This window comes from Pan troglodytes, chromosome 4 (assembly GCF_028858775.2).
Source record: "Pan troglodytes isolate AG18354 chromosome 4, NHGRI_mPanTro3-v2.0_pri, whole genome shotgun sequence".
Lineage (NCBI taxonomy): Eukaryota > Metazoa > Chordata > Mammalia > Primates > Hominidae > Pan > Pan troglodytes.
This window is the reverse complement of record NC_072402.2, coordinates 108,352,417-108,368,733: the sequence shown is the minus strand read 5'-3', so window position 1 is coordinate 108,368,733 and position 16,317 is coordinate 108,352,417. Positions and strand designations below refer to the sequence as shown.

Here is a 16,317-nt window from a genome sequence, read left to right as displayed (position 1 = left end):
ACCCCCATGATTCAGTCACCTCCCTCCCTCAACACGTGGCCCTTCCTTGACACGTAGAGATTACAATTTGAGATGAGATTTGGGTAGGAACACAGAGCCAAACCATATCATGGTTGTTTTGTGTATTCTTGTCTTCTTTTCCTCTTGTTGTTTGTCCCTGTGGTTTGCTAATTTTCTGTTGTGGTACCATTTGAGTCTTTTCTTTTCCTCTTTTGTGTCTTTGCTTTACCCATGAGTTTTATACTTTCGTATGTTTTCATGATAATAACTATCATCTTTCCTCTTCCAGGTTTAGAACTCCCTTGAACATTTTTTGTAAGCCTAGTCTATTGATAATGAATGTTCTTACCCTTTGCTTGTCTGTAAAAGACTTTATTTCTTCTTCATGTATGAAGGATAATTTTGCTGGATATAGTATCTTTGGGTTTTTCAAGTGTCAAGTTTTTTTTCTTGCAGCAATTTGAATATATCATTCCATTCTCTCTTGGCCTGTAGGTTTCTGCTGAGAAATCCACTTTTAGTCTGCTCAAGGCTGCGTAGATGATTTTTCTGTTTCTTTTAGAATTTTTTCTTTATCTTTGACTTTAGACAGTTTGACTGTTATGTACCATGGAAAAGTATTTTGGTTTTGTGGGGTCTTCTCGATCTGGATGTCTAAATCTCTTGGTAGACTTGTGAAGATTTCAAGTTAAATTTTGTTAAATAAGTTTTTGAACCCTTTCATTCACTTTTCTCCTTTAGGGATACCAATAATTCATGTATTTGGTCACTTTATCATGTCACACATATCACAGAGACTTTGTTTTTTCTTTTTCATTACTTTTTCTTTATTTTTCTCCAAGTTATATCAAAGGACATGTCTTCAGGTTCTGAGATTCTTTTGTGTTGTTGTTTTAGTTTATTGTTTAAACACTTAATTGTACTTTTTATTTAATTAAAGAAGTTCTTCAATTCCAGATTTTGTTTGGTTCTTTTGTATGATACGTATCTCTGATACATTTCTCATTCATATCTTAAATTGTTTTTTTCTGACTTTTTGTATTATTTTTTGAAATTCTCTTGTATCTAACTGTGTTTCTTTAGTGTCATAATTTGATTTTTTTCCCTGTGATGTCACACATTTCTTTTTGATTGGAATATATTGCTGGGGAATTATTGTGTTCCTTTGGAAGTATCATCTTTCCCTGTTTTTTTTCATGTTTCCTTACATTGATAACTGTGCAAACTGTTTATCTCATGTAATATTCACTTATTCCCATTTTTTGAATTTGCTTTCACAGTGGAGGATTTTTTCCTGAAAATGTATCATAGTGTTGGTTAGTAGAGCCCTTTGTATTTGGTTCTGAGTACATGCAATAGTGCAGTCCCTATATGATTTCTTTGGCTGTAAACAGCATCAGTGGTATCTATGATTTCCCAGTGGTTTAGAGTGTGGTTAAGAGTGGAGGCTACGGTGAAGTTTTGCTTGAGGACAGGGATTCCAGATGGGTTCGTCTTTGGTCCCCAGTGGTGGCAACAGTGGGATGAGTATGCCTGTTCTTGTACCCCAGCATACAAGATACTTGCTCTGGTATTAGCAGGACCAGGTGGGCCAATTCTCGCGCCTCTAGGTAGTTTGCTTAGATCCTGATAGTGACGGTGGTGGACCAGGCAGGTGAGTGAGTTCTTGGTTCCCTGGGTAGGTGGCATGGTGTAGGTAGTGGCAGTAGCAGTTGTGGGACAACCTTCTGGGTCCTGAGCAGTGCATGCTGATGTTGGAGATGGCTACAATGCAGTCTTCACCTACATCCCCAGTCATGCAGCTCTCAAGCTTGCCTGTTCTCAGTTGTAGCAGCACTGTAGTGGTACACATAAAGGTAAGGAGCCCTGCCCTTTGCACATGAGCTTGATCATGGTAGTCATTCTACCAGTGGGACTGTGGTCACTATCCAGGCCCAGACAAGGAGCCATCTGGTTCACCTGCCCTAGCCTCCAGTGGCAGCAGCAGTGGCTGGGCCTGCAGAGGTATGCAGAGGGGGAGAGAGAATCCCTATGCATGAGCCTGAACACAGAGGCCACTCCACCAGTGGAAGTGGGGTCACTGCCCTCAGCCCCAGATAGCTGGCTCTCATTTGGGTTCCCAGTGGCAGCAACTGCTGCTGCAGTGTTGGGTCGGGGGTGTGAATGGGATCTCTCTCTCTGCTTGCAAGCCTGAACACAGAATTTGTGCTACTGCTGAGGCAGTGTTTCTTCTCATAGCCTCAGACAGGAAGCTCTCAGGCTCTGGAAAGTGTGTGCCTTGGTTTCCTTTGTCCCAGGGACTGCCATGTTAATGCGCTGCACCATCTCTTTTCTGGAAAGTAATACTACTCGGGGGCCACAGTACTGGGCCGCCGTAGCACCTTTGTGTCCAGCAATGCTGTGCCACTGTAGGCTGCTGGGTAGACACTGGGGAATGTCAGTTGGGGCTCCTGGGATATGGAGATATGAAGGCTATGTTTCTAAAGGGAGGATGCAGCCCCATGATGGCTGTACTCTCACATGGTACACTGCTGTAGTTGCTTAGGTCTCAGGGGTGTGAGTGAACCAGCATAAGTTCTGTGTCTGGTGCAATGTCCTTCAGGGGTCTCTAGCTCACTGTCCATGTTAGCGTCAGGAAATATGTGGGTAGACGAGCTCTGCCATGGTTCAGATTGCCGCAGTCCATGGTAGGGACATAGACCACTGAAGTTCTTACACACTTTCCCCCAATAGCAAGCCCCTATGTGTTCCCAGCCGATTTTGCTTCCCTTCTGTATTAGTTCATTCTCACACTGTTATAAAGAAGTACCTGAGACTGGGTAATTTATGAAGAAAAGGGGTTTAATATTCTCACAGTTCCACAGGCTTGACAGGAAGCATGACTGGGAGGCCTCAGGGAGCTTATAATCATGGTGGAAAGTGAAGGAGAAGCAAGCATATCTTCACATGTTAGAGAAGGAGAGAGAGAGTGAAAGGGGAAGTGCCGCACACAACATACAACCAGAACTCACTATCACAAGAAGTGCAAGGGAGAAGTCCACCTTCGTGATCCAGTCACCTCTCACTGGCCCCTCCCCTGACATGTGAGATTATAGTTCCAGATGAGATTTGGGTGGGAACACAGAGCCAAACCATATCACCTTCTGTGTCTCAGGTATTTCCCATAACTTCTCTGTTGGACTCCAGTGTTCTCTCCTAGTTGTTCCATCTGAGGCATGATTATTGCTTCATAATTTTGGTTCTTCTTTCTGGAGAGAATGAGTATGCAGTGTCTCTAGTCAGCCGTCTTCAACTGGAATCCCAAGATGTACTATTTATAAAGCTTGCTCTTTATTATTCTAGCTAATATAACTATCTGTTGGAAATAAGCATGCTCTATATCTACAAGTACTTTGAATCCAGGCAAGAAACCATTTTAATTGTCCTCCTTGCCTTTGTAGGGTTTTCATTACATATCTGAAAGACTATTGGAAACCTCCCTTTTGTTCTTTTCTTTTTGACAGAATGCTTTATTAAAGGGTATTATCAAAGATGCATCACCCGCTCTTTATGCAGTTTTGTTTCTCCTTTGGAGAAGTAACTCAGGGTTGAATAGATCCAGAAACATATGATCCCCGAATATATTTTCTTTTATATTTTGTTTACAGTCTTTCCTTTCTATCTAGCTCTAAGTGTACAATATTCTTAATGATAGAATTCTGCTTACTGAAGTATAGAGAATAACATATAAGCAGCAACAGTTTTATATGTATTAGATAGAAACATATGCAGTGATCGTCAAGATTCTATGCAAGAACCAAAAACATGTAACTATTAAAATACAACACATGATAAATATTATCCAGCCTTCAATTTTACAGCCAGATAAAAGGATCAGAAAAAAAGAGAAGAAGAGATGGAAATAGAAAGAGACAAGAAGGAGGTAAAGGTCGAATGAAGGAAATGTGGGAGAGCTGAGAAAGAGAAACTGACAAGCAGAAATTAAATGTAGGAGGCAAAGCTTGAGTTGTCAAACAACAAAGAGAAATATGTACACAAATAATACATGAAGAACAATACATAGAAAGTCCAGTATACAATATGGAAAGGTAGATTTGTCAATAAAAATTTGGCCTTCAAGAATATTAAGATGAAAGCTTTTAAAATCATTTTTCAAGTATAGCTATAACTAAAGATAGTCTCTGGGTCAGGTGAAATCCATGACCAAATTGAGATATAAATACAGATGTTATTCATGCTGACATGCTTGTCATGTATTTTCTGTTTTGTCCCCTATTACATTTTTGAATATTATATTTTTTTCAGTATTTATCTCTAGTCCTTGAAAAATATTAAATTATCCTCCTTCTGATTAGTTATTCACTCATTGTCTATATCTATGAGAGTAGTTTCCTTTAATTCTGTCATCTAGAGTATTTCAGTATTCTTTTAAATATTTTTTTCACATTTAACTTCGGTCTCTTAGAGAAACACAGTACTACAACAAAGTTGTTGCCTTATAAACATGTTATTTTTACATACTTCATAAGTCTACAAATGGTGTATGTTTATACTTTATAAATACATTTATAAATATTAATGATGCATTCTCAAAATTTATTAGTAATGATAGAGGTTTGTAATAAAAAATATTTGGAAATCACTGCCATAGTAGAAAGCTCATGGCTTTTGGAGCAATACATACATTCCTGGGTTGAAATTCCAGTAATGTTACTTATTTACTTTATAGTCTTGGATGATGCACTGAGATTTCATTAGATTTATCTTTTTAATTTTATTTTATTTTTACATGTATATCATTACATGATACCCTGCATTGCTGTTAAGAGGATTTTGACATACACACACACACACACACACACACACACACACACACACACACGTTACTGACAGCTATTGCTGTTATTTGGGTCTTCTCCACAATTTAGTAACTTGTATTCCATTTCTATAGTTAATGTGTTTTTTATAATTTTCTGTAAAATGTTGCAGATTATATATTTTTTCAGACATTCCATTTTATGTAATCTGTGTAAAACAAACTATATTTTTACTAATCTTACAGAAGTAAGATTTTGCATTGCTTATTTAATAATGACCCTGTGAGAGGTCTTTTTTCATGAGGGAATAGGGAGCTTAGCACAGCATGCTATGCAGAAGTAGGATAGTTCTCAACACTATCTAATGCAATGGTTCTCAAACTGTTTTGACAGAGACGCATAGAAATAAATACGTTTTGCTTTGCAATTCAGATAACATAATATACACTCATTTATATACTGAAACAAGGAATTGTACGGTAAAATATATTTTTTCTTCTCTTTTATTTTATTTAAAAATCTCCTCTCAATTGATTTCATGACTCACTTAAGGGGCATGACTTGTAATTTGAAAAACACTGTTCTAAAGGGCATAGAGCAAAATAGCATTTAGTGTTGGTCATTATATGTAGTGTAGAGATGATTTATAAAAGTTTTTTGGCTGAACTAGCATTTCAATCTTGATATAAATGTTTTAATGTTATTTAAAAACCACATAATATTGAGTAAGTTTAAAATTGTTTTCTCAAAAGAAAATGTAATAATATAATGGTTGATTTTTCTTATGGTTTTTAAACATTTATTGATGCAACACAAAAATGTATTTTTCTTTTCTCTTTTGACAGATTGGCTATTTGGTCTTCTTACGACTTTTTATATTTTTCCTGCATGGTCATCTAGAAAGTTTTAAACAACATTTACTTAGGCTTCAACCATATTTATACGGTAGAATATCTTTTATTTTTACACTTATAAATGTTTTATGTTATATTTTGAGAAGCTCAGACTGTCACTATAAAGAACGTAAGCTGCATTTTATTTTTCATAAAAGATAATAGGTGCAGTGTTGAAGAGCACAGCTTCAGGGCCAGATTGCATTTGTTCAGCTCACTGCCCTTCCAACCCCCATACTTTTGTTGTTTCTTTGTGGTGAGAACATTTAAAATCTGACTCTACTTTTTTTTCTGGCAATTTTGAAAAATGCAATACATTATTATTAACTATATTTATCATGTTGTGAAATAGATCACTAGACCTTATTCCTTCTGTCTAACTTAAGCTTTACACCCTGATATCTCCCCCTTCCCCATCCGTTCCCACAACCTACTCCCTGTTCCAGATGCTGGTAATCCTCATTCTGTATTCTGCTTTTTCACTTTGCCACTTAAGTTTATGAGCTTTTTTGTGACTCAGTTTTCTTATTTGTAATAGTATCTACCTCCCTGAATTTCAGGAAAGTTAAATTCATATTTTAGTAAGGTTCTGGACTTGGTGATCCACTGAATCTAAGCTATATGTGAAGAAGAGTGAGAAATTCAAGCGGGAGCTGAAGTTTTGCATGTTGAGTAATAGAATTGAGATAATGATGTTCTGAACTAGGAAAAATTTGGAGAAATATTGGATATATTGAATTTGAAGGTCACTCAGGTATATATACCCACCAAGCAGTTGAAAACATAGGTTTGGAACTAGGGAAATAAGTGAAGCCTGCCTGGGATATAGAATTGACAGTCATCCATGTTAATGTGGCCGAGGGCGAGGGGCAGGGAGAAACTAATTCCGGGAATGAAATCTTGGGGAACATACATTTAATGGATTATTGGTGTAACAGGGCCCAGGAAAAGGGAAATAAGGGAGGTAAGAGGAAGTGATTATGTTTAAGGAGAGAAATTCAAGATCAACATTGTCATAGAAGTATTAAATAGTAGAAGGTCTGAAAAATGATGAGTTTCTACAATCAGAAAATCACTGCTGATCTTGGGAGCATACCCAGTGGAGAGGTGGAAGCAGAATTCAGATTGGAGGTAAACAAACAGCGAGGGAAAATTTAAGCATAAGGCAAAAATTGTGAACTATTTCAAAAAAAAGCTTAGCTATAAGTATTTATGCTGATATGTAAATATGTCAATAGTTTATTTAGATGGATAAAACAAAGTCAAAATATTAATATGTTGTAGGATAAGGGAAGGAGAGGCTCAAGATAAAGAAAGGGAATTATATTTGATGAAAAAAGTCATGGAGGTGGGAACAGAAGGTAATAGCAGAAGTGTTATGGAGACTAATCAGTTAGTACCATTAGCATAAGTCCTAATCAGATGTGGCTGTAGACTGATAGAATAGGAATTCTTGTCTAACATTTCACTTGTTTTTATATCTTCATTAAATTATAGAACCACTTCTTAACTCCTCACAGTGTTCAGCATAGTGACTTACCAAATATTCAGATGATTATGGCTGATCAACTTTGAAAAATTATTTGAGTAAAAAGCTCAAGTTCTCATATTAGATTGTTGCTGAGGATATACCCTCCTCAAAAAAAAAATCTTTCTTTCATATACAAGAATAAAATCCCCAAATTGTGCCCTCTTACCAAATATAATAGAGCCTTAGGTTACAGCTCTACCTTTAACAATAGGCTGTTTCTACCTGAAGCTATCAGCAGCTGCTACCTCTCCACATAGCTGTCCAGTAGAATGGTCATTATTAATTTTTCCATTATGTGGATGGACTAAAACCCGAAGTTTGTCTAAAAGTTTATACAAAGAGCAGCACTGAGATGATTCTGTTAAATATAATGTGGTGTTATGTTAAATTATCTAATTGTTGTAAATAATAACATCTTGTTTTTATTATTTACAACATATTGTTGTAAATAATAACATCTTGAGAAGGAATAAAACTGGAGAATGTTTGTCTAGAATCAATGACATTGATTTCTTTGTAGAATTACAATGTCAAAGTATCCATTATGAATACAGCATCTATTATAGCTTGATTTATTTTCATCTGGAAGTTTCCAAGCATTGTTGAACAGTAACTATATTTAATTGGGCATTCAATGATTATGAAATTGCTGTTCTGAATTATATAAACTCTTACGTATAAATTATTTACCGTCTAGTATTCTATTATACCACCAGGGGGCATACATAACATTATAAATCTTAAATAGGAAACTAGCAGTTTCTGCATCTAAGTACTGAATTTAATTATAGTTTAATAGCTAAAAGACAAATGAAACACAGTGCAAAATATTAATAAATTATTTCTCACAGATGATTTTTCTTACAATAGCACTTTCTTTCTCTGGAGCATCATATCACAAGTATCCAAACATCTTTTCAAATGTGCAATTCATCCTGAAAGCCTCGGAAATTATAGGTAAAAGAGAACTCTGTTCTGAATCCATTTTTAGCCCTGTGGAAGATAAGAAAAGATATGAGAACACAGATTCTGATATGGTGAGTAATCTGGTATGGTGGGTATATCCTGTTGCCTGATGCATCAGATATCATTACTATGATTAAGTAATGGTGCTTATCAATACAGTAGACATTGAAGAATGATGAGTTTAGCTGTGGAGGAGGGGTGAACAGCAAAGACACGAATTTCATGCAACCATTTGCACAGTTCCTGGAGAGTAGTTAATAGGATGAGTAGGAGGTATCAATATATAACTCTACTACTTTAAATGGGGTAATGCCATAATACCTTCTTCTTTCCTCACATATTTTCCAAAAAAGACCAGTAAGCATTTCAAAAACTTCTTTTATTTTTTTGTTAAACTTATTTATTATTTTACAGTTTATAAATAGAAAATTTGTTTTTCTTACAACTTCTAAAAAAGGAAAAAAACATTTAACATTATGCGAGTTGAAACACCTAAGGAAATTTGAGGAAGAGTCTGTTTTTAGATAATGTTATGTGTTACCTTATAATTTTCCCTCGTTTCCTGTAAGCCCTTTCTAAAATTGGCTATAAATGAAATATATAAGAAAAAACATTCCAACACATCTATTTGTAACCTTTCTGGGCCTAAGTGTTTTCTCTTTGGCAAATTACTAGTTCACCATTTATATAACAAGTGACATTTACCGAGTAAATTGAGCCTTCTGGTTATAATTACTAATGAGCACAAAATGCCTCATGTGAGAAAGGGATCTGTTTTTAAGTATAAAAAAATGTTTTAGCAGTAAATAGATAATGAAAGATATCGAGCAACAGAAAGAGCACTGATCATGAAGAGAACAGACATGCTTATGAACTGGTTCTGTGATCTACGAGAGGCCCACCAATCTCGCCAAACTTCCATTTGCATATCTTTAAAAAGTCGTCATTATTGTCATAGTCATCATCATCATCATCACCGTCATCAGTCTGCCCTAACTCTTTTACAGGGTTGTTATAAAGATTGCAGAAAAAAAAAACCAGCATGTGCCTTATAAAATTATTAAATGCCATGCAAACATGAATAATAATTACTGAAAATATATATTTAGGACCTCACTTTACCCTAAACTGTGACCTATAATATTTTCATCTAAGGATGTAACTATGTTGGCTTACTGTTGTGATTGGAATGTTCTTCCTTTAAACAAATAGGATTCTATGAAATCTTGGCAATGTGAATGGTCTGGTTGTGAGGTAGGCAACTGTCAATGTTGATTCTGATTCTCTTTAAGAATGAATCCATTTTGTCACTCTTGGTGCACACACACACAGCAAGCAAATGGAAGCTTACTGCTGTACAGCTCAGCCTGAATTAGAAGGGGCAAAATTGTCAATACATGAAAGGGACATATCAGCTTAGAGTGGGACAAGTCACTAAATCTCTCTGTGCCTTTTTCCACTTTGTAGAACAAAGCTTAGATTCAATCTCTTCTAAATTCTATTTCAGCTCTATCTATGTGATCCTGTAAGGGGATTATAACAGAGTTTGACCTATCAGGTTTATTGCCCTTCTTTTTCTCCTCCTCTTATCTCATAATGTAAAGACTATAAATATAGGATAGCATAGCCACAGTGCTACTAAAATTACTGATTTGGCTAATCAGCACTCAGTCAGTGCTGGACTGCATATCTTAAAGTTCCCCAGTTTCAGCCCAGTTTCTCCAGTACAGCTAGCTTTTCCAGGTCAGTTGACTATTTACTCATTCAATACCCATCTCTCTCACCTGGGAAAGGAAAGAGGAAAAAAGACATAAAAGTGATAGAAATGGAAATAGATACATTTGCATTAATCTCGTCTCCTTTCCTTATGATTGTTTTAGTATATTATAGCAGAGGATTTGTGAATTTATTCCTGTAGCCCTTATCATTTGATAAAGCTAAAAGGTCCATAGCACTATACTTTGGCCACTGTAAAGTATTTGATTTTTAGTGTTCTTATATGCATTGGAATAAAGGCATAATTACTCAATTTGTTGTCAAAGTGCTACCAAAATTGCATTGAAAGTTTTATAGGATATTACGATACATTAGGATACATGCCACATGAGCATGGGTTCCACTTAAGAATAGGAAATTTCCTTTCCTCTGCTCTTGGACCCCATTTCTCTTTTTAATGTCTTTTTAAGTGATCCAGACACAGGGTTTCCATTGACTTTGACAAATGGTACACTTAATTAGCTCTTTGGATAGCAGAGCCAGAACGCTGGATTGAGTTTTCCACTCTGTCCTTTGCTCACTAGCAAAGCTAAATTTTCTTTTTATTTATTTATTTATTTATTTATTTATTTATTATTATACTTTAAGTTTTAGGGTACATGTGCACAATGTGCAGGTTAGTTACATATGTATACATGTGCCATGCTGGTGTGCTGCACCCACTAACTCGTCATCTAGCATTAGGTATATCTCCCAATGCTATCCCTCCCCCCTCCCCCCACCCCACAACATTCCCCAGAGTGTGATGTTCCCCTTCCTGTGTCCATGTGTTCTCATTGTTCAACCATTGTGGAAGTCAGTGTGGCGATTCCTCAGGGATCTAGAACTAGAAATACCATTTGACCCAGCCATCCCATTACTGGGTATATACCCAAAGGACTGTAAATCATGCTGCTATAAAGACACATGCACACGTATGTTTATTGCGGCATTATTCACAATAGCAAAGACTTGGAACCAACCCAAATGTCCAACAATGATAGACTGGATTAAGAAAATGTGGCACATATACACCATGGAATACTATGCAGCCATAAAAAATGATGAGTTCATGTCCTTTGTAGGGACATGGATGAAATTGGAAATCATCATTCTCAGTAAACTATCGCAAGAACAAAAGCTAAATTTTCTAAGCACAGTTGTCACTTGGTAGTAATAATAGTTCTTTGGAAAAGGTAGATTTAAACCCTGCTACAATGCAGTAGACCTTTTATTAAATAGTTTCATCTGTTCTGAAGTACAAATAGTTCTCTGAAAACTAGCAAAGACAGAGTTTACGTTCTAGTATGATTAGCAGTCTCATTCTCTAATACTTTTTGATAAGCCAAAGGCATTACCTAAGTTTGGGACATTTTGTGCTGTCCTGTAATTGTAAATGGTTACTAGGAATTATTAGACTGAGACATAAACTCCTTAAAATTAGGAGCATTATCCTATGATTCACGTCAAATTATCCAGGTAACACTTTGTATTGGAAGATCCTTTCATGGCAATGTCAACCATTGCCATGAAACCCAGAAAGCTGTCCCTGAGCAGCCAAAATAGAGCCCATGCTTCAAAGCTCATTTCTATTATAAAAGAGAGCCTAGTCAGACACTCATAATTTATGTACTTAAATTTGCATAAAATCTAAACTGGTGTTGTTATCTGAATTTTCAGCCAACTGTAGATTAACAACACTTTTGTAGGTGGGCTTCTCAAAGTAGGCATTGTTCCAGCTACAAATGATAGCCCAAAGCTGGACAGCAAGGGAGGGAGATGAAAGAACTGTGGGAAGTGGTTATAAAAGCCAAAAAAGAAAGGAAGGAAGGGAAGTAAGGAGGGAGAGAACAAAGAGAGGGAGGGAAGGAGAGAAAGAAGGAAGAAAGGGAGGGGAAAAAATTTCCCTGGGTGTCATTTAAGGCAGTGCTCAGTGCTTTTCAAACTATCTGTGGTAAAAGATCTCTCCTAATTTATTTTTAAATTTCCAAACCATTACAGATGGATAATTTTGTAAAATATAATAATAATGACAACAAATTACTGAAAACTAAAATAGAAAAGACCAAAAAACACAAGCTTTAATTTTTAATAGACTGAATATATATAATTATTTTTCAAATTGTTATGAAAGTTTCTAAATACGTATTTTTCATTTTTTGTGCTCTCATTAACAGTTTGCAAATGGCAGTTATCTGCCAACCACACCTTGAGCAGGACTGATTTAGGGTAAAGGCCCAGAACTCAAGAGTAAGCAACATTGCTCACTCTTGGTCTTCTGCACTGATGATATATGTGATGATTGTATTAAATCACATAGTCATCATCATTACATTAATTCATTGAAGTTTGATAAATTTTTTTTTTTTTTTGGAAAAATGTTTCTTGCTGAAGATTGCTTGATGGGCCGGGCATGGTGGCTCATGCCTGTAATCCCAGCACTTTGGGAGGCAGAGGCGGGTGCATCACTTGAGGTCAGGAGTTCAAGACCAGACTGACCAAAATGGTGAAACCCTGTCTGTACTAAAAATATAAAAATTACCTAGGTGTGGTGGCAGGCACCTGTAATCCCAGCTACTTGGCAGGCTGAGACAGGAGAATTGCCAGAACCCGGGAGGCAGAGGTTGCAGTGAGCCAAGATCATGCCATCGCACTCCAGCCTGGGTAACAGAACAAGACTCTGTCTCAAAAAAAAAAAAAAATGCTTGAAATACATAAAATTCCTGAGACTAACTAATAAGCCCTACCTATCTGGAAAATTCGCAGGTGTGGCAGGTTCCTTTCCTCTTGATGATGTCAATGTTCTACTGCCAAAGGCCACTAGGAGCACATCTGCAATTAGACATATTGGGTTTATTACTTGTTGCCGAGAGAGGGAGAGAGAGAGAGAGAGAGAGAGAGAGAGAGAGAGAGAGAGAGAGATACATACCACAAGGAACTATGGGATGTCTTAATAAGAGAGTGTTAGAAGGAATCTACTAGAGGATTTGGACTTTATTTGGATGATCTTGGGAAGAGTCTAAGGAAGTAAGGGTTCTCTCTAGAGGTTTGATGCTGTCAAAAAGTTGGGGCAATTCTGTGATTAGGTATTTTGTGGGTGGCAGAGTGACTTTGTTTATATCTGTGCTTAGAAACAAATTGTCAAGTGGCTTTGTTTATTTCTTATGGTCTCAGAGTAATATTGTCCAAAATTGCTATCTTGTGAGTTTATGCCCAATAGGAGATCAAAATAACCTGGCTGTGTCAGACCGGCTTGTAATAGTATGTCAAATCAATCCCAGACATGAGAGGATGCTTTTTATTTCTCCACGATGTGTAAAATTGGCATAATATAAAATTGAAGATAAAACTCAAATCTTGTTCGTTGTCTAAATCCTGATTTTTTTCTTTACCAAATGCTTTCTGAATTTTCTCTGATGATGGTACATAAATACATTAATGCAAGAATGGTTGACCTAATTGAATAGTTTATGTAGTCCTGCAATATCTATGATTAAAATAATATTTATTATAAATTAACCATTCGAGTCACTCCGAAGTTTTTTTTATTCTTGTTTTATTTTTATTTTTTTAATATTATACTTTAAGTTCTAGGGTACATGTGCACAACGTGCAGGTTTGTTACATATGTATACATGTGCCATGTTGGTGTGCTGCACCCATTAACTTGTCAAACATATTTATTTACCTATTTATTCAAAATAAGTTTGCAATCTGAGGATTGTCAGGCATCCAGGCTGAGACAACTAGAGCAATTTGAGAAAAGAATTTCATTTATATGGGTTCCAGTTTTGAGGTAGACCCTACCATAAAGCAGAAAATTGAGTTACATGTGGACTTACTGAAGTCAGTATGTCTCAGACTAATGCTTTACATTATTTTAGAATAGTGCTTTTCTGTGGTGTGTTCTAACACTGTCAACACTGAATTGTTTTCATTTGCTTTTCTGAATTATTGTTCCCCAGAGTCAGTAGCTTTGTAAAGATGTTGTCTTCCTCATGTCTTTATCTCCAGAATCTAACAGAATTCCTGACATAAAGTAGATAAATACACAACTATGGGACTTAACTAAACACTTTATTAGAAACTTAAAATATCTTAGCTTAAAATTTATGTATGAACTTCTTGCCTTCTATCTGAAAAGTACTCAACATAAAAATTATCTTGAAATTGTAGTCCTGATGTTGTTTTATATAATAAATAAGAATTATGAAGCCCTATAGATTCTAAGTGTTTCATTTTAACATAAAAATCACAAAATATCAACTAAGTTAACAATTTGAGTACCTATCACAGGATGTGTATTTGACTCTTCGCTGTTGGCAAAAATTCAGAGAGTGCTATGTCATCATTTTCTACCAATTACTTTAGTAGACCAATTAAATATATAAAACTGTTGGGAAGCACTCTAAGGAAAAACTAAACAACAGCTTATTTGTTATCTGAATTTTTAGGCTTTAAGAACAGTTACTTAACAGACATTGACGATGACTTGCTAGGCATACATTTTGGTCCTTAACGTAGAAATCCACATTTTAAAACATAATTTGCTGTTAGCATTTGGTTCAAACTTTCCCCATTCCTTCTTTCTCAAGTGTCAGGGAGAACTAAGTCACATAGAATCTACGAACCACAATTGTGTCTAATAGCTATCCCTTATGTGATCCAGAATTTTTGCTGTATTGTAGAGCTGATATCATTGAACACAAGAGACCTATGTGAAAAATACATACATTAGGTTCAGGTTAACTGTATGTACTTCAAAAATATGCTTATGTAAATTGGTCCACTTGGTGAAATATAAAGTGTAAGAGAATATGCATTTTCATTTGTATATTTAAAATTTATTTTCATGTTTGTTCAAGTCAGAGTACTCTTTCTCATATATTTTTATATTTTAATTCCTGAAACATTTGCAATTTAATCAGGGAGGATATGAAATTAACCACCTGCTCTGGCACTGTGTTGCTGCTTGGTCTTGTGTTCAGAATAACAGTCCTCAGTTGAATAACGTGCTTGAACATCTCGTCTTCCATAAGACACAGCTTCAAAAGAAATGCTGGTAAGAGTGATCCTATAAATCCAAAGTAACTCATGGAGAAATCTTTGTGCTTAAATGTTAAATAACCCTTGTACCTAAATGTTAATCACACCTCAGTTGACTATGAAACAAATTTATAATCTCAGTTCCAAAGGCAATGGCAATTTACATGTTTAGTATTAATTCATTTCATCAATACATCGTTTCTCTCTTTTTCTGTTTTGCTAGATGTGCACGCAGGCACTGCATAGTTTTTTTATTAAATGCAGTTTTTTATTGACAAAAAGTTTATTCCTGCATTGCAAACAGCCTTTATATTCCAAGTTGTTAAACAAAAGCAGTGAAACACAATATATTGTTAGATAAAATATACTGATACTGTATTTCTTTATGCCTTACTTGTAATGTATAACAAAAATGAATCTTAAAAAAAAATTTTTTTTGGTCTCACTCTGTCACCCAGGCTGGAATGCAGTGTTGCAGTGCCGTGATCTCGGCTTACTGCAACCTCCATCCCTGGGGCTCAAGTGATCCTCCCGGCTCAGCCTCCCAAGTAGCTGGCACCACAGGCGTACACCACCACACTGGCTATTTTTGTAGGTGTTTTGTTTGTTTGTTTGTTTGTTGATTTTTTAGTAGAGACAGGGTCTTGCCATGTTGCCTAGCCTGGTCTCCGGTCTCCAACTTCTGAGTTCAAGTGATCTGCCTACCTCGGCCTCCCAAAGTTCTGGGATTACAGGAGTGAGCCACTGCTCCCAGCCAAAAATAAATCTTGACTGACAAATATTAGTTTCCTCCTGTACATATGTTAATTTAAGATGAGAAAAAGAAGAGTCATAGTTTCAGCATGAGTTCAATGGAGGAAAGATTTTTTTAAATTGACAGATAATAATTGTATATATTTATGGGGTATAATGATATGTTAGGATATATGTATATCTTGTGGAATGAGTAAGTCAAGCTTATTAACATATCCATCACCTCACATCCTTATCATTTTTTGGTGGTAAGAACAATTAAAATTTACTCTATTAGCAATTTCAAAATATATATATATTTTTTTACCATAGTCACAATGCTGCACAATAGATCACTAGAACTCATTCCTCCTGTCTAACTGAAACTTTGCACTCTTTGACTGGCATCTCCTCTTTTCCCCATCTTCCTTACTCCCCATCCCAAGCCTTACACCATTCTACTACCTAGTTCTACAAGTTTGGCTTTTATAGATTCCACATACAAGTGAGGTTATGCAGTATTTATTTTTCTGTACTATGCTTATTTCATTTAGCATAATGCCTCGATGTCCATTCA

The 16,317-nt window shown here is 35.9% G+C and overlaps 1 protein-coding gene across 12 annotated transcripts in view; it reads left to right on the top strand.

Moving 5' to 3' along the window:
• Positions 1-16,317, top strand: part of TMEM232 (transmembrane protein 232) — a 326,702-nt gene that overhangs the window by 104,894 nt on the left and 205,491 nt on the right. For 11 of the 12 annotated variants that reach the window (XM_054684513.2, XM_054684510.2, XM_063810529.1 and 8 more), the window contains 3 exons: positions 5,663-5,762; positions 8,112-8,278; positions 14,891-15,024. In XM_054684513.2, coding sequence (XP_054540488.1) covers positions 5,663-5,762; positions 8,112-8,278; positions 14,891-15,024 — 401 coding nt within the window. The remainder of the gene's footprint in view (positions 1-5,662; positions 5,763-8,111; positions 8,279-14,890; positions 15,025-16,317) is intronic. The other variant, XM_054684518.2, reaches the window with a different exon arrangement.